The sequence below is a fragment of the Chrysemys picta genome, chromosome 3 (genome assembly GCF_011386835.1).
Source record: "Chrysemys picta bellii isolate R12L10 chromosome 3, ASM1138683v2, whole genome shotgun sequence".
Taxonomy (NCBI): domain Eukaryota; kingdom Metazoa; phylum Chordata; order Testudines; family Emydidae; genus Chrysemys; species Chrysemys picta.
Genome location: NC_088793.1, coordinates 9,580,851 through 9,599,791, shown reverse-complemented (window position 1 = coordinate 9,599,791; position 18,941 = coordinate 9,580,851). Strand labels below are relative to the sequence as shown.

Genomic DNA, 18,941 nt, shown 5'->3' with positions numbered 1-18,941 from the left:
ATGTCCATGAAGGTAGGACAAGAAATAATGGGCTTAATCTGCAGCAAGGGAGATTTAGGTTAGATATTAGGGGAAAACTTTCTAACTCTAATGGTAGTTTTTAGTTCCAGAGTTAAGCTCTGGCATAGGCTTCCAAGGGAGGTTGTGGAGATTAAGTACAGGTTGGACAAACACCTGTCAGGGATGTTCTAGGTTTACATGGCCCTGCTTCAGCACAGGGGACTGGACTTGATGACTTCTTTAGCTCCCTTCCGACCCTACATTTTTATGATTCTGTCCAGCAAGGTTAGAAAGATAAATGGATCATGTGTGTTCTGTATCCCAAGATGGTTCTTCCTGCTTTTATTCCCTCTGCCCATTCTTTGCCTCATTGAGTTGCACTTTGAAGATACGCCTGCAACTTCACGCATGATCATGGGCTGAAAACATGAGAACTAGAGATCTGAGATCAGAACTTTGTCACTAGAACACTAGGGTCAGGCTTCTGGAAAGTTGTGACCTACTTTTCTGCCATTTTATTCAGATCGATGGACCAAGCCTTGTAATGGGATAATCTGTGCTTGATAACTGTTGAATCCCATTAGCTGCTCTATAATAACTGAGTTAGAGGTCAAATGTCTTGTAAATTTCTGACTTGACACCATTTGTATTCTAGCATTACCAGTAAATATCTCTAATTAAAATTCCTGCATGTGTTAAATTTTCTCCTTTGCCTCCTTTGAACCATTACTGTAGCTGTCACATAAAAACAAATTGGACTCTACCTCTGTTTCTTAGTATCTGATGAAGTATCACAATCTCATAGTCTGATTCTCTGACGGAAAACATTGTGACTGATAAAGATGTTAAATAATGCAATGTTTGGTGTGTGAAGTTTAGGAATGTAGGATTGTCATTGCTAGATAGACTGGTGGTCATCTAGTCTACTATGCTGTTTCCAGCAGTGAGCAATGCCAACCAGCTGCTGGAGAGGAAGATGCAAGAAACCCCATAATAAGTGGCTGTGGGATAGTCCTATGGTGATTGGATGAAATGTTCACTCATGTTGATGGACACGTACTAATTGTATAATGAGAAGTAATATTACATGTGCATTTATTGCAACCATAAATACTCAAGGGTCTGTGCTAACCGTCAATTTCAACATCTAAGACAGACAAATCAAAGACTGGATGTCCTGAGCAACCCAAAGGAGGGGGTAACTTAGAGGTTTTTAAAAAATATGAACTCATGGAAAATCTTAACTGTCCCCACAGACATTATGTGCCCCTGTTTTCATGGTTAAATGTTCATCAGGTTACAACGAAAAGTGTGTAAATACTTGAAAAACAATTTTGCTTTAGTTTCCCAAATCATGTGTGCAAAGATTACAGGTCACTTGTCGTTCCCTTCTGTTTTCAGACTGAGCTGCTAGACCTGTCTACGGTAGATGTCATCCTGATCTCAAACTATCACTGTATGATGGCACTGCCCTACATCACAGAGTATACTGGATTCACTGGAACGGTGTATGCCACTGAGCCCACTGTTCAGATTGGCAGGTAAAGAGCCCTTTAATATTCTCTTATCCTTTCCCTTCACTACTAAGGAAAAGGTGTAAAGGACAGTGTGGGTAGAGGTGTGGCATCTTCTGTTCCTAAGAGGCTTTCAGGCAATAGTTGAAAGTTCACCAAGTCTTTACAGCTGAAAATGTATTGACTCAGCATTTTCCAAACTCTGTGGCTGTGAGTGCTGTGTGTGGACTCAGGGCAATAGTGCACCCAAAACAGCGCAGCTCCAGTAGACCCATTGTGACTTGCAGCAGTGTAAATCCAGTATTGCTGACCTCAAGCCTTCAAAAATCATGATGTTTAGACTTTGAAAAAAACAAGATTTTTAAAAACCCAATAAACTAGAGAGTTTTTCATTTGCCTCCTGGTTTTGGGGCCTTTGGATGTCACATTTGCAAGCTTTGCTCCACAACCATGAGGGTAAGAAACTTGCTTATTTTAAAATGAAAACTCAGATTCTCCCATAATCACATGACTCCAGTTGCTGAGGGTTTAAGGAGGAAAAAAGTCAAATATGAGACTCAGGATAAAATTGCAAGACTTGGCAACACTGGAAAGGTTACTGCAGAGCCCAGTCTTGCAGCCCTTACTTACCCCAGTAGTCTTGTTGACTTCAGTGGACTCATCCATGCAAGTAAAGATTGCAGGATTGAAACTGTTTAATGTATGCAGTGTAGTTGTAGCTGTGTTGTTCCCAGAATATTTGTGAGACATGAAGGGTGAGGTAATATCTTTTATTGGACTAACTTCTCTTGGTGAGAGAGACAAGCTTTGGAGTCGCACAGAGCTCTTCTTAAGGTCTGGGAAAGATGCTCACAGCAAAATGCAAAGTGGCACAGATTAGCGTAACTAACTATTACTAAATAATCTGTTCCAACCTTGGTGTTTGCTGAGCCCTGAATGGAAATAACATGACCAATATTAAAAAGTAACAGGCTGCAGTCTTCTCCAGCCTGTCGTCATGTAAAATATATATGTATATTCTGGGAAACATCCTCCTACAGCTTTTCTTCATAAAGGAAGGCATATATAAATTTTTGAGATCGGAATGGTTAGTTCAAATGTAGTTTCACTCTAATACCTGATACAGCCTCTATCTTGAAGACTGCATCCTGAAGTTGCAGGGGATAAGACTTAACGCTAACATTGCACTTGACCTCTTCAAAGTGCTGGGCAGATATCAGCTAATGGGTCTTTTCCAACTCTAACTTGTATGAACGTGTTGTAACACTAGCCTGTATTCTAGAACACGTCACCCAACCCTAACCCTATATGATCGTGATGGTCCCTTCTGACCTTAACAGCTGTGAGTCTAACGGGAGAGAAATATGGTAATGTCCATTGTCATTCCATTTTTTTAGATGAGCCAAAAGTCTGTGGGCAGGTCCTCAGCTGGCATAATCTAGCGTTGTTCCATTGACTTCAATGAAGCAATATTGATTTATACAATCTGAAATTCTGACCCTGGAAGTCTGGAATGGTGTGGCTTTTTTCTTGTTTTAGCCTATGAGGAAGAGAGGATTTAAAAAAAAAAAACATACCCCATCCCATGAATTTTTATGCAGTATGTTAGTAGCTAATGCAGTGACTGTCATTGTAATGAAATATCCTAATTTCATGCAATGAGAATTTGTGGTGTTTTTGTTTAATGCTAGTGATGGTTCCTTTGCAGACTTCTCATGGAAGAGCTGGTGAATTTTATTGAACGTGTGCCAAAGGCTCAGTCTGCCTCCTTGTGGAAGAATAAGGAAGTGCAGCGGTAAGGAACAACTTGTTTTTTAACTACAGTGGATGTCAAAAGTTCACTGGAATGATGATTCAGTTGCTGGACTTGCAACCCTTAATATAATCCTCAAACAAATGTGGATATTGTTTCTCTTCTGATATTTTGCATGCTGGTGTCTTTTTCCAAACAGCTAGCCAAATTAATTCTTAGGAAAATGTGTGCCTAATACACGAAGGCCTGACTCTGCTCTCACACTAGTTTAATTTGATTTACTTTACAGAAGTGACTCCTGATGTAAACTGGTGTAAATGAGAGGAGGTGTGAACTGTTATCCTTGCATGTCTAATGTGCCCTTCACCTTAGTATCCAGATTTTGTATGCATAGGTAAAAGTAGCATCATTTCTGTCAGGGCTGGCAATTTCTGGTGGAAAAACTAGTTTAGGATAGGGCACAGGTAAATACAGATTTAAACCAGGAAACTGCGCAAAATAATAGCATCAGGGTTCAGGAAGCGTAGAACAAATCTTTTCAAACTTTGTATACATCTATTCAGAAGTGAGGAACAGGCTCTGTCTAACTACACCTCTACCTCGATATAACGCTGTCCTCGGGAGCCAAAAAATCTTACCGCGTTATAGGTGAAACCGTGATATATCGAACTTGCTTTGATCCACTGGAGTGCCCCGGAGCACTGCTTTACCGTGTTATATCCGAATTTGTGTTATATCAGGTCGTGTTATATCGAGGTAGAGGTGTACTGCATCAAAGTTGGTCTTCTACAGAATGCTGCACGGCCAAATGGACCTGGGGACTGGCAGTCTGCAACTCTGCGTGCTTCTGGTTGCTTAATGCTTCAAGCCTACAACTCCACATGAGGGTTGTTTTCATATAATCAAATAGGTTTTTTTCCTTTTGTTTATATAATATTAAAAACTGAAATGCGTCGTGACGTATAACTTCCTTGGTGTTGTCTGTATACATTTTAGTTTGAGAAATATCAATGTTCAGTATGATAATTACATATTAGTATTACACCTACTGCAGTTTTCCTTTATTTGTACAAGCCTAAGTTAGTCCACTGCCTTATGTAACCACAATTTGAATATGTAACTATAAAATCAAATGTAATGTGGTGTACTTTAATGAAACAGTTTTTAAAATAGCCCCAATTTAAGGCATTTCCTAACTAGCTTTTCCCAGGGCAATAAAAGCCATGATTTTACCTAGTAAAAACCACCTTTGGTAAATACCATGCCATCTTTGATTTTAGAAGTTCAGTTCTATAGCAGGATCATTCTTGGTGGTCATATTCCAGGAGAAATGCTGTCTACCCATTTGCAGTAGCAGTCATCTATTTCAGAAAGGCCTACACCAAGAGATGAGCCTTGCATCGTTCCCGAAGGGCCTGACCCAACACCCATAGACGCCAATGGGTCTTTTAATTGGTTTTGTTGGAGTTGGAACAGGCCCTAAAGAGGGCAAGATGTGGGTTCATTCTGCTCTCCACTGTTTCAGCCTGGAAACTGTCTGCCATGGTCTCTCTGTCAGCTACACCTGTTGTTGCGGGATGCTGATGGAGATGGAGCAAGAGGCAGTCCCTGAGCTAGGTAGGACCTAGCCTATTGAACTGGCTAGAGAACCTGTGTACAGCATGGAATACAATGTGATGAGCTGTAGTCAGGAGTCTTAACTAGAAGACAAGCTGCTGCTAATTCCTGCAGCCTCCAAAGGGACGATGTCTAAAGCTTATATCATGCCCAAATACTTGGTAGGGGAGGGCAGAGGAAATGGGTAGAATAGCCTTGTACCAGCATGGTATTGAAGAGTAACCAGTAAATAAACTCAGCAGAATTTGATTTTTTTTTTAAATAATTTTGACAGATTATATTTGATATTTTTAAGCATTTTTTTTTCTGTTTTTATCCATTTAAATTTTCATAGTTGTGGGAAATGATGGGGAGTCAGACAAGAATTATTTAATGATAGTAAACATGGAGATTCAGAAAGTTAAAGCTCTATGACCGTTAAAACACCAATTGTCAACATCACAGGTCAAAATATAGTAAGTAAATAGCCTTAAACTCTAGTAAGAGCTCAAGCAGCATTTGTCTTTCTTTGCCTATCTGTAAATTTCAGTTGTTATCAGATATTTGTGCTTGCGCACAGGATGGTGAAATTGACATTTACAGATAAAAATCTAATCCTTCCAAGCTTACCAGTAACCTTTCAATGCATCAGTAGCAGTATAAGTGATCACTACTCTATGACTAGCCTGATGGGTCAGTGTTGTCTGAGACCAACAATTCTGGGTTCTATTCCTGGCTCTTTCAGTCACTGACTGGTGCTGGGAAAGCCTCTTAGCTCAATTTTACAGAGGCAGAGAGAGGTTAATCACCTTCTAAGGGTGTTGTGGGCTTAATTAATGTTTGCAAAGTGCTTTGAGATTTCAGGTGACAAGTGTCATGTAAGTGTAAATGGAGCTGATTATTATAGCATTTGAGCTAACATCCACTAGTCCACAAATTAATACCTGATTAATAATACGCTCAGGGTAAAAATGGCATCAGTTATTTCAGAGGATCCTATCCTTGTTGTTGAATTTCAAAGTTTTAAAAGTACTTGGTGGCTGCTGCTGGAACAGAATACTTATTACTTTCAAGTCTGTAACTTTTTAAAAAAATTTCACCCTGATCAATCACCATTATTACTTTACAGCTCAGCTCATTTCACTCTGAATAGTTAGTATGAAACACAAAGTATTATCTTCATTAAAGCGCTGAAGCAATTTAAATGCCAATACTGTAAAAAATAAGTGCCTTATAGTGGGTGGCACTTTTCCATTACCAGATTCAGCATGAACTAATTACTTAGCAAGTTTTATTACCAGTAGTTTTGATTTTAACTGAATCGGTGTTTGAAGATTCTATAGAAGCTCAACCTTCCTATTGACTCTGATCCCGCTCAGTCCTTGTAGTGTGGGTGCTCAACATGTCTATTTTCCAATGCAGGCATTAGTAGAGGCTAGGCTCAATTCACTTCTGGAACTCATTGTTGCAAGCTATGATTGAAGCTAAGAGCTGAGCAGGATTCAGGGAAGTATCATTTTATGTAATGAGAACATCCAGAGTTGCATTTGTAATGAGTTAATAAACCCAAACATCTGGAAGCAATATAGACTCTCACCCTTCAGGGACTCTACCTCTAATTAAGGGGGATAAGAACCTTTCCCTAAAGGCAGGTTATTCCACAATTACCCATTTAATAGTTTCCTCTAAAGTACCTGGATCTGGCCATTGTCAGAATAATGGACAATGGCAAGTCCTCCCTTCCTCCAGCTGGAAACAAGTCAGGTAAACGTTAGGCCTGGTCCTCTGCACTGAGCGGGATTAAGTCATATTTTACAGATGCAGGAACTGAGGCACAGGCATTACGTTAGTTGCCCAAGGCTATGCCAGGGCAAAGTTGAGAACAAATTCCAGAAGTTCAGATGCCGGAGTTCTCATAAGAACCATTAGAGCAGGGGTCGGCAACCTGCTCTGCTTCTTGCCGCCCCCATTGGCCCGGGACGGCGAACCGCAGCGAGTGGGGGCCGCGATCGGCCGAACCTGCCGCGTCAGCAGGTAAATAAACTGGCCCGGCCCGCCAGGGTGCTTGCCCGGCCCACCAGGGTGCTTACCCTGGCGAGCCACGTGCCAAACGTTGCCGACCCCTTCATTAGAGCATGCTACCGACCATTACCTTGGTCTTATCTGCACTGAGTTTTTACCAACTGCCCCTTCATCCACCCAAATATGTCTGACAGCCATGAAAGGGGCCCACAGTGGCGTGACTGTGAGGAATGCATAGAGCTGAATGCCATCAGCATATAAGTAGTGTTTCAGCCCATAACCCTTACAGTTTCTTCTGGCAACCTCATACGCAAGCTGAAAAACAGGGTAGTGTAGTCTAAAACTGCAGAATCCTGGCAGGGGGACTTCTGAAGAGCAAATGCCCATCACCGCCTTAGCACGTCATTCTAGGAGTTAACTTGACCCCTGAAGAGTGGTTCTGCCCTTCCTGCTGGGGATTTTAACATAGTTGATCTTCAGAGACTGGGAATTATGTCCAAGGATGCTAGAAACTTACCTTTGTCAGCAAGGACAGATCCCCACTTTGTCCATTGCAAGGAGACCATTCTGGGAACAATAGGCATGTTGTGGCATTCAACAGTAAATAGCTTCTTATGGCAGGTACAAGACACTTCATTGAAACTATTGCCTATAGATCTTGGTCTCCTATCTGCATTGTCTCGCCCTCTGTTGTTTTATGATTTCCCAAAAGAGGCCTCGGACGCTTCATTTGCCTCCTTAACCCTTTTCCTTTCAGCCAGCGTGCACTGGAATTGCAGTCATTGCAGTAGGCATGCATGATGGTCTTGGCAAGAGCTGGCCTTAATCCTTTCTTCAGTATGTTAAATTATGGAGAAGTTCTCTGAACTAGTAGACATAACAATACATTAAATTCCTTTAAGCAAATTGATCAAAGAAACTTGACCAATTTTCATAAATCATGGGAAACTGGTTTGAATTAGCCTTTGATTTAGCATTAGTTTAATATACCAAAAAACCTATTCTTCTTCCGTGTTTTGGCAGCCTCTGCCTTGGTTCATGTTGCTAAAGAAGATTTATTTCCCTGAAGCTAGCCACCCCTCTTACAGGCTGTGACACTACAGTTCACATCTTCCCCTGACAATGCTGGCCGACTAACTTGCAAAAAAATATATATCTGCAATGTATGAAAAATAGAATGGATGAAGTTTTCTGTGGTGTGAAAACTCAGTTCTTCCGTCCATGGATGTCAAAGTGCTTTGCAACATCAATGAATTTATCCTTGCAAATTCCCTCTGGATAAAAGTATTGTTTCCATCTTACTAATGGGGAAACGTGACCTAGGGCCTCTGAGTGCCAAAGTTTGCGGCAGAGCTGGGAATAGGCATACGGTCCCCAGATTCTGGGTCTTGTGCTTTACTCACAAGACCATACTCCCTCTCCCTCCCCGTCTGTGTTCAGATTCATAGCTTCAGAGATGGGTGTGTTGCAGGCAAATCCAAAATACCTGCTGTCCCTCAAACCCAAATTCTAGCAGTGCCTTTTGCTATAAACACAGCCTATCTGCAGTTCAGATCTGCTACTATTTCTAATCCACGGTAAAAATGATGCTGCAACCCACCTTTCCTCCTACTCTTCCCTGACTGTCCCCCGCAGCTCCCATTGGGGACCATCAGCAGAGAAAGCTGGAGGAAGTGTTTTCTGGGGCAAGGTGGCAGTGGCCCATTCCTGCATCTCATTAGCCAGAAAAACCTCCCAACTCAACCTTCCCTTCCTCCTTGGAACTGGCCGGTCCCCAGAGTGAGAAACAACATGGAATGAGTTCTAGGAGCTAAAACCCTACAAAGACCAATCGAAATAAAAGTCTAGGAGCCCAACAGGAAGTCCTGAGAATGCCTAGATCCCATTTGATCTTTACAGGCTGCTGCCTGCCCCTCTGAAAGATGCAGTGGAGGTGTCTACGTGGAGGAGGTGTTACACCATGCCCGAAGTGAACTCTGCACTCAGCAAGATCCAGCTGGTGGGGTATTCTCAGAAAATTGTGAGTATCGATACAGCTAATGTCAGGCAAACAAGAGCAACCTTTTTTCCCTTTCTCTTTTGTCTTTGTAGGAATCTTGGGGAGCCCTCATTTTCCTATGCTCGGCACCCATTCTAGATGCTGTGTGGGGGCTAGTCACACTAGCCTGGAGGGTGGGACAGGATTCCATTCAGTACCCTACATCACGACCCCACCTGCCTTGTGAGGAAGATTCCCCTTTGGTGGAGACAAAGCAGCTCTCTGGATTCCTCAGGGGAGGCTAGTTTTAACATAAACCTGAGATACATAAAATTAAAGCTGGCCCAGTGGGAGGTGGGAGTGTTTTCATGTCCCCTCCCCAGCCAGTACATCTCACTTCTGGGGAGCTGCTGAATGTCTCTGCCTCCTCTTTTCCACTTCCTCCCGTCCCCAAGTTAACTGGAGTTTGTGAGCACTTTGCACTGGTGCAACCCACCCTCTCTGCACACTTCTCCTTTGGGGCTCTCTGCTGGGGTGTTCTGTGCCATAAGCAAGTGCACATCCTAGAATGAATTAAACCCAACAACTCAATAGCCTACCTTTAGGATAAGGCAGTGGTCACCAACCGGTAGATCGCGATCGACTAATCGATCGTGGAGCCTCTGCCAGTTGATTGCAGTCTCCAGCCTAGGGTGACCAGATGTCCCAATATTCCTATGTTTGGTTGGGACGCAATTTGTCCCAATATTTCGCACTCCTGGGGTTTTTTGGGGGTTTTTTTTGCTCCGCTGGTGGGACTTCGCCCCCCTCCCCCCCCCGTCCCGATATTTTCTTCATCCCATCTGGTCACCCTACTCCAGCCACTAAAAGTCCAGTGGCACAGCAGGGCTAAGGCAGGTTCCCTGCCTGCCCTGGCCCCATGCCACTCCTGCAAACAGCCCGCAAGTCCCTGCTTGTGGGGGGGGGTGTCTCCGTGCATTGCTCCTGCTTGTAGGCACAGCCCCCACAGCTCCCATTGGCCGGGAGCATTGTATAGCAACTAGTAGGAGGGCTTAGATTTTAATCTGTAAACATTAATAGTAATTCACCATTATTTTGACTCCTACAATCACAAATGTTGAATCAATCATTTACTTTATTCATTTTATGTGCCTGTGAATCTGAGGCCCTGGATTGTAAACTGTTTGGCAGAGGGACCATGTCTTTACCTCTTTTGTGAGGCAGCTAGTATGTGTTTGGATGCTTAAAAATATATATATTGCAAGATTCATCCTCTTGTTCTCTTAGCTTTGTAGCCACAAGGTAAATCATGGTGGTCATAACTGCCTATTTTCCCAGTAACGCATCACTGCATACAGACAAAAAACATAAGCTTTGTAGAACAAGAATAAAGGAAACAACTAGATAAAAGAGCATTGCTAAGTAGTTTACACTCAGGGTATGTCTACACTTACTGGGGATTGACGCTGCAGCGATTGATCTACTGGGGGTCGATTTAGTGGGTCTAGTGAAGACCTGCTAAATCAACCGCAGATCGTTTTCCCATCAATTCCAGTTGTCCCCCAGAACGAGAAGCATAAGGTAAGTCGACGGATCCAGCGCGCCGTAGACACCGCCAGGGCCGGCTCCAGGCACCAGCTTAACAAGCAGGTGCTTGGGGCGGCCAAGGGAGAGGGGCGGCATGTGTGGCAATTCGGGGGCGGCAGGTCCCTCTCTCCCTCTAGGAGCGAAGGACCTGCCGCCGAACTGCTGCCGCCGATCGCGGCTTTTTTTTTTTTTTTTGCTTGGGGCGGCAGAAATGCTGGAGCCGGCCCTGGACACCGCAATAAGTCGACCTAAGCTACGTTGACTCCAGCTACATTATTCACATAGCTGGAGTTGCGTAACTTAGGTCGACTTAACCCCATAGTGTAGACCTGCCCTCAGAATTTAGGCTGTTTTTGCTTGTTTGTAGAAGGAGAGGCTGTTCCAAAACCATCTATGGATAATAGTTTCAATAGAAATAGTCTTGTGGGGGGAGGGGAGGAGTGAGTTTGTTTTTAATCGTAAAACCTTCTCCTGCTATCTTCCCCATCCAAACAGAAGTCTTGCACTAGTGCAGGAGGGGGTGAAATTGTTTCACCTGGGCACTAAAGAAAGTAGAACTCTAAATAATTAAGAGATTTTTTTTTAAAATGCCTCTCATCATCTTAATCGCTAACCGCAATGTTGTTAATAATTATTTATAATAAAATCTCATCCGTGCTCTAATGTGTCTCTGTGTTTGTTCTCTTCAGTTTATTTCTCTCAACCTGTTTTTTTCCAGGAGCTGTTTGGTGCTGTGCAGGTTACTCCTCTCAGTTCCGGCTATGCGCTTGGAAGCTCCAACTGGATTATACAATCACATTATGAAAAGGTGTCCTATGTTTCGGGCTCCTCGCTGCTCACAACACACCCGCAGGTACAAACACTTTGTTGAAATTTGATAGAACGATTCCATTTTCGGAGGTGGGGAAATGAATTTGAGGCTCAATAAACAGGGGCCCTCGCCTCACTGGGGTCGGGTCTGATGCTAGAGGCACCTTGTAAAAGTTTCCCCATCTAAGCTGTACTAATGCCCTGCAGTTGTGATCAGCCAGACGTCCTGGTCAGCATTAAGCAAAAACTGCCACTTTGGTAAGCGGACGAGCATCCTCTAGGTAGTAAGGTGAGACAACTAAACTCTTTGTTACCAGTGATCAAATTTTAACCCAATCTCCAGAAGTAAAAGTCTGCTGCTCTAATTTAAAAGGTCGTGTTAACTCTAGAACTTTCCTGTTTAAAGCAATACAGCATTGCTTAAAAAAAAACCTGTCTAAAGACAGTTCACAGGCTGCTTCTGTATCACTTCTGAAAGGTCCTTGCTTTGAAGGGATGATGGCTAACAGGGTGCCAGCCTTTCCTCCCTGCTCTGCTAAGGGTAAAGTCTTTATAGTGCTGTACGTGCAATTTCCAGTAAATTAATTCTCTCAGAATCCATAAATTTTTAGTGGAAAGAATGGCTGGGAGTTCACAGTACTAAGTTGTCACTTACAATAGTTAAAAGAGAAGTATTAGCAGGAGGTTTTAATAAAATAATTTTAAAAGGTTAGGTTCATTATCAGTAAGTAACCTTGTCCCAAGGAGAGTATCCTCTGTACTCCCTACTGTTGAGTATTGTGCATGCAAAAGCTTGACAGGTAATTTTCATGGTCCCTTTATAATGCAGCTGTATTTACAATAGATAACATATTGGGGTCTCTAAATCCCCATCCTTTTTCTCCAGACTGTCTTGGGTTATGATCTTTCTTGTTTTCAAAGTGAGGCAGGGTTGATTCTTGACATGTTGAAGACCTCCATGGGAAAATCTTGTTGCTGTAGGAAGTAGTTTGGGTAATTCAGTAGGTGTTGCTCTTCTTTCTTAAAAAAAAAAAAAAACTAGGAGTACTTGTGGCCCCTTAGAGACTAACAAATTTATTTGGGCATAAGCTTTCGTGGGCTAAAACTCACTTCATCGGCTGCATGCTGTGGAAAATACAGTAGGAAGATATATATACACACAGAGAACATGAAAAAATGGGTGTTGCCATACCAACTATAACGAGACTAATCAATTAAGGTGCTGATTATCCTGCTGAGAATAACCCACCTTAATTGATTAGTCTCATTATAGTTGGTATGGCAACACCCATTTTTTCATGTTCTCTGTGTGTATATATATCTTCCTACTGTATTTTCCACTGCATCTATCTGATGAAGTGGGTTTTAGCCCACGAAAGCTTATGCTCAAATAGAGACTAACAAATTTAAGTGCCACAAGTACTCCTGTTCTTTTTGCTGATACAGACTAACACGGCTACCACTCTGAAACCTGTCTTCTTTCTCAGTTAGTACTGAACTAACACCCAGTAGTGTCAGGGGGCACAGTGCTGCTACAAGCACCATCTATTAAGCTATAACCTTCCATGCTTCATTTCTATCTGAAGGTATGTTCTCGTTTTGTTGGAAACTTTGGGCAAAATCTCTTAATCTGTTCTTGAATTCTGAGTGTGTGTTTGGGGAGGAGGTGGCAGCGTGTGAGAAAGCGTGAAGGTGCCTGTTTTGAAAATATAACAAGCGGGCAATGGAGGCTGGCTTTACTGACTGACTGGAGGCAGGAGTTGATATCTTGATAATGAATGAGAGACGATAGATAGGGTATGGGAAGGCCATGAAGGGCCTTGAAAGTGAAGAAAACTAACTTATATTTGATGTGGTAGAGAAGGAGGGTTGCACTGGTCAAAAGTGATAGAGTAGGAAATAGATCTTTTGCAGCAGCCTTCTGAATTGATATGAATGGGGCAAGATTGTATCTTTCAAGGCCAGAAAAAAGGATGCTGTCATACTGGAGACATGAGATGAGAGTCTGAGTTGTGTGGATGGAGTGGAAAGGCTGTACCTTAGAAATGTTATGCAAAAAAAAAAAAAAAATTGCAAAGACTTAGACATAGCCTGGGTGTGAGGAACTAGAGGGACGTCTTCGTTGAAGAGGAAGCCCAGGTTGTGGGCTTGAGTGACAGATGGGATGATGGTGTTGAATGCAGTGGTTGAGAAAGGAGGTAGCAGGAGGGCAGGAGAGAAGATGAGCTTGAACTGACAGCTATCCCCATATGAGGAGATGTCGCAGAGATTGTAGTTTGGACAGAAGAGACTGGACTAGCGAGGTAGATCTGTGATCACCTGCATAGAGGTGATAGTTGGATTTATTTGTGGATGAGATTGCCCAGAGAGAAAGTGGAAAGGGAGTGTGAGCAGGAGGCTCCCCTGGCTTTGGAATTAGTCTGCAGAATTCACTTGAGTCATTTCACTCGATAGGGAGTGAGACCAAAGCCAATTTCTGACTCCCTTGTCCTACGCTTTTTATGTTTTCTCTTAAACACACACCTCTCACATTAATGTTTAAGCTTATTCAGCTAAGATTTAAAACAGTGGTTCCCAAACTGACAACCTGTGAACCCCTTTCACTAAAATGTCAAGTCTCGCAAACCCCCTCCTAAAAATGAATATTTCCAGGGATTATCTGCTTTACCTGAGTATAATTCATAAAAGCAGTGATCTTGGAAATATAAAAAGCAACAGAGTCCTATGGCACCTTTAAGACTAACAGATGTATTGGAGCATAAGCTTTTGTGGGTGAATGCCCACTTCGTCGGATGCATGCTTTTTACAGATCCAGACTAACACGGCTACCCCTCTGATACTTGGAAATATAAAATTTGTTTTTATGACATGCCTATTACACACTATTTATTATTATTAATCATGACAGTATTTTTATTACATTATGAAAACAGCAACACTCTTCCAAGATCTCACTTTTGTAGCTTGTTTCACTTTGAATAAGCCTATTATAAGACAAGGCCCCTATGTTTCATCAAGGAGTATCAGATGTGAAACAGCATGACGGTATTTAAGAAGCCAACTCAAAGAGTTCCTCCTACACAAGCATTCAGGTCTTGAGCAGTCCAGGCAAACAACGCACATTACAACAAAGCTTAAACTTGTTCTTCATAATAATTTAAAAACAACACTAGCTGCCTATTTAATATTAAAAACAGCAAAAAATATCCACCTCCCTTTCCATTACTTATAAGGAGTCTTGAAGTTTAAATCTCCTCAGTGTGATAGATATGCTTGCTTTGATCTGCTTAGCTCTTGGAAGTCCAGAGACTCCAGGCTGCTGACCCCGTGCTGCCCGGGGTCCCCAGGGACAGCTCTGTCCGCCATTGGGGAATTTTTTCCTGAGAACCCCATGAAACATTTCGCGAACCCCATTTTTGGAACCACTGATTTAAAACAAATCAAGAAAACAATGTTAAGAGCCGTGTTGCATGTCCTATGTATTTGTGGTGTTTATTTAGCAAGGAAGACGTATTATTTTCTTTTTCAGTCTTTCTTGCTGTAACTGTGTACCACAAATATACGGGATGTGTAACATGCCCAGATTAACATTGCTGTAGGACTAGTAACCCTTTCACTTCCTGATTCCTTTCAGCTGTGCAACCTTAACACTCCATCAGGAGTCTTTGTCTTTGTTTTTTATATTCCCCTTTAAAACTTACCTGATTTACAACGTTATTGACATAGCAGCAGCCAGTGATCTCCATTCTTGACCACTGTTCCACTGAGTTAATAGTGTTTGTGTTTGTGGATGTAGCTCCTTTCATGGATTAAAATATCGCTGTTTTTCCTTCACCCTGTTAAACTGTGATCTTCCTTAGTATTGGGCGGAGTATAGCCAGGGCCAGTGCTACCATTAAGGCAAACTAGGCGGTTGCCTAGGGCGCCAAGATTTGGGGGCACCAAAAAGCAATGCCCCCAATTTTTTTTTTTTTTTTTTTTTACAGCGTTCCTCCCTGAGCGCGCGATAGCCGCTCCACTTCTCCGGCCTCCCAGGCTTGCATCGCAAATCAGCTGTTTGGCACCACAAGCCTGAGAGGGGAGGAGAATTAGAGCGGGGGCAGCGTGGTCAGGGAGGAGGGGGCGCAGAGGTGAGCTGGGGTGGGAAGGTGCCGCAGGCTCCCCAGGCCGGGGGGGTGGGGAGCTGCCGCGGGGGTGCCTTAGGGCGGGGGGGGGAGCTGCCACAGGGCTCCCCACGCCAGCTCACCTCTGCTACGCCCCCTCCCCGAGCACGCCGTCGCTGCTCCACTTCTCCCGCCTCCCAGGCTTGCGGCGCCAATCACCTGTTTGGCGCCACAAGCCTGGGAGGGCAGGAGAATTAGAGCGGAGGTGGAGCAGAGGTGAGCTGGGGTGGGGAGCTGCCGCACGGCTCCCCGGGGGGGGGGGGGAGGTAACTGCCTTGGGGGGGGGCGCCTCAGGGCGGGGGGGGGAGCTGCCGCGGGGGGGGGCGCCTCAGGGCGGAGGGGGGGGGCGGGGAGCTGCTGCAGGGCTGGGGGAGGGGGCGCAAGGTGGAAGTCTCGCCTAGGGCACAAAACTTCCTTGCACCCTGAGTATAGCACACTTGACTTTCTTACAGAACATAAGGGCGTTGATGAAGAGAAACTGCAACGAGCAAGTCAGGTTGAAATATAGTACAGTAATGCAAGTAAATCTGTTGTCTAGCCAAGTTAACTGAACATTCTGTGGCTATATCGTGATTTTCGTGCAGGCTGCTGGGTAGTATTACAAATGTCTTCTGTGCACGTAATCAGTCTTTCAAGAGTTATCCTTGATCCATTTTGCCTTGTACATTTGCCTCTGCCTCTCTCAGGAGCGTATCCTTCTCAGGTCACTGTAGCTTTTTGACTGGTTCCTTTTGAATATAGTGCTTGTAGGGCAGATAGAATATGAGGTACTTAAAGCACTTCCTTGGGAAATGTACGTCGGTGGTCAGCTAGATTCCATTCGTGACTGCTCCATAGACAGCTGCAAAGTTTAAAAGGATTTATTTGATGAGCTCTGCACCAGACACACACTATGGCTTTTGCCCTTCACTCTTAAGTTCTGACAGAGGGTTCCCATTGAAGACATTGCCTAGATGCCTGTTGGCCCAGAAACATATGGAATTGCCTACTGGCGCCAAAGTGGAGACCTGGAGGTGGCAGTGTGGATAAGAGTGTCACTAAAAGCCTTTTAAAGACCGATTGTTTACATTAACCTGAAGAATCAATGCAAGCCCTCTCCGTGCAGTCGAAGCTGAAGTTACGGGTATCTAATTTAGCATAATCATTATGTACATTATCACTGGCAGACTCAATATTATTTTACCGCATTATTGGCGCTTCTATGTATGTGCATTACATTTGTCGCAGGCATACAACGCGTATTCATGAACTCAGAGATGGTCGTCTATGAGCCTGGCCCTGTGAGGTGCTGGGCACCCTCAACTCCCATTGAAGACAATGGGCGAAATTCATCGGTGGGATCAAGGGCTGGTGTGAAGCTCTTTGCACGGCCTCCACGCCACGCCGGGAACATGAGAACTGTGCCAGGGTCCTTTAGTTTCTCAGAAGGAGTCTCTGCATCAACCTTGCCTAGGCTGATGCAAAAATCTGTGCTGGGGGAAGGCCAGGGGAGAAGCCAGGGATCCACGTGTGAGAATCCATGGCCCTAAAACACCGGACAAGGGGTGCACAGGGGCTGCAGCTGCTACTCCATGCTAAAAGCTTCAATGGTAGCTGTGAGGGGATTGCAATGGGGTCCCCCAGGCTGGGGCCAGAGTTCCTTTCTCTAGCCCAACTATACCATAGCTGCAGCGTGTCCAATTGCTCAGCCCAGGGGGGAGAAGTGAATTTCTCCCAGTCAGAAGTTTACCATTTCAATTTGTGTATTGGGAATACATGTATTCCATACTAGCACCCATTAAATATAATCTCTGATCTTAGACTCTGTATAATTAATGTGGCGGTGTTGGGGGAAGAGAGTTTATTGCCATCCCAATTTAATTTAATGCTTCTGAAATGTCAGATTATTAGCCCCAGAGCAGTGGTTCCCAAACTAGGGGCGTCGCTTGTTCAGGGAAAGCCCCTGGCAGGCTGGGCTGGTTTGTTTACCTGCTGCGTCCGCAGGTTCGGCCGATCGCAGCTCCCAGTGGCCGCAGTTCGCTGCCCCAGGCCAATGGGGGCTGCGGGAAGTGGCAGCCAGCACGTCCCTCGGCCCTCGCCGCTTCCTGCAGCTCCCATTGGCCAAGAACGGCAAACCACGCCCACTGGGAGCTGCGATCGGCCAAACCTGCGGCCGCGGCAGGTAAACAAACAGTCCAGCCCGCCAGGGGCTTTCCCTGAACAAGCGGCGCCCCTAGTTTGGGAACCACTGCTCTAGAGAATGAAGTTCTCTAAGCACAGCACAATGCAAACTGCCCTTACGCTGCCCTACCAATGTGTCTCAACCCTGACCTAGAGGGACTGCCTCTACAGATGGAAGTTTCCACTCCGTTTTCATGGCCCGTTTGGTCTTTGGCGCCTCTGGTGAGCCAGCAAAGGGGCTGATTGTGATGGTAATTTTCTGTGGTGTAAGCCTCTGTCCATTAGGAGCTGGACGTAGCATGGCTTATGTTTGGACAAGATGTCACCTGCAGCTGCAGCCAGTAGGACCAGACACCTGCCTGCTTTAGCCATGCATAGTGGGTCCAGTTTGATTTGTACTTTGTGGTTGTACGGGATCAGTGCAATGCTGTGCGCACAATGAATCAGGACGGCACGCCACTTTGAAGACACCCATTACATTGAAGCCATCTTTTATTTTAAGCCTCTAGCACAAGCTGCAAAGACACATGAATTAAGAATGGATTAACACTATTTTGATTTAATCATGGGAGGAGGTTTAATATTGAAAGGAGTGGCGATGTAGAGGGTAGTTTTCTTCATTAGTTTGACTGTAGTCTTGCACCGCAGATGCTGTAGTTAAGTTTGTGATGCGGTTTCTGTACAACTCTTCATCGTTTAGTTTTATTTTGTCAACTGTATGTAACTTTGGGGTTTAAATGTAATTTTTTTTGATTGACATTTAATTTTTTTAAATGCACCAGTCACAGCTTTCTAGGTGCATTAATAAAAATACTAACGGATCACAAAAACCCATGATAACCGTCCCGTCCTACATCCCCCCCCCCCCCCACCTCTACAAAGGCCTGGACAAGTAAATGAGTCTAAAAGTGTGTCTTGAAATTGGCTAGCTCTAGCTCCGCCACTGGGACAGTGGAGCTGGGTCTAGATTTAAGGACCTCTACTGAGAATACCCTGACTCCAGCTCCCCCATGTAAGAAATCTGCAGCTTCTATCTCAAGGATCCCAGGAGAGAAGAAGGTTCCCAAGACCCAAGCAATATGTGTTTTTGTAGATCAAAGCTAACACCTTGAATTGCACTTGAAACCTAGTTGGAAGCCAGTGCAGTCTATGGAGCTCAGGGGTAATACGCTTCCTGCATTACATCTCCAGAAATTTCTAGTGTTAACATTTCAGCCATGCTGTCAGCTCCTAAGCCGCAAGATGATTCATCTGTTCCAACTCAATAATATGACTCTTCTTGGAAGATACAGACATGGCTATACAAGAGTGAGGGGGGATTTGATAGCAGCCTTCAACTACCTGAAGAGGGGTTCCAA

The 18,941-nt window shown here is 44.2% G+C and overlaps 1 protein-coding gene across 3 annotated transcripts in view; it reads left to right on the top strand.

Moving 5' to 3' along the window:
- INTS9 (integrator complex subunit 9) overlaps nucleotides 1–18,941 on the top strand; it is an 84,498-nt gene that overhangs the window by 21,940 nt on the left and 43,617 nt on the right. For all 3 annotated transcript variants that reach the window (XM_008171860.4, XM_065590115.1, XM_008171861.4), the window contains 4 exons: nucleotides 1,402–1,541; nucleotides 3,223–3,309; nucleotides 8,785–8,905; nucleotides 11,169–11,303. In XM_008171860.4, coding sequence (XP_008170082.1) covers nucleotides 1,402–1,541; nucleotides 3,223–3,309; nucleotides 8,785–8,905; nucleotides 11,169–11,303 — 483 coding nt within the window. The remainder of the gene's footprint in view (nucleotides 1–1,401; nucleotides 1,542–3,222; nucleotides 3,310–8,784; nucleotides 8,906–11,168; nucleotides 11,304–18,941) is intronic.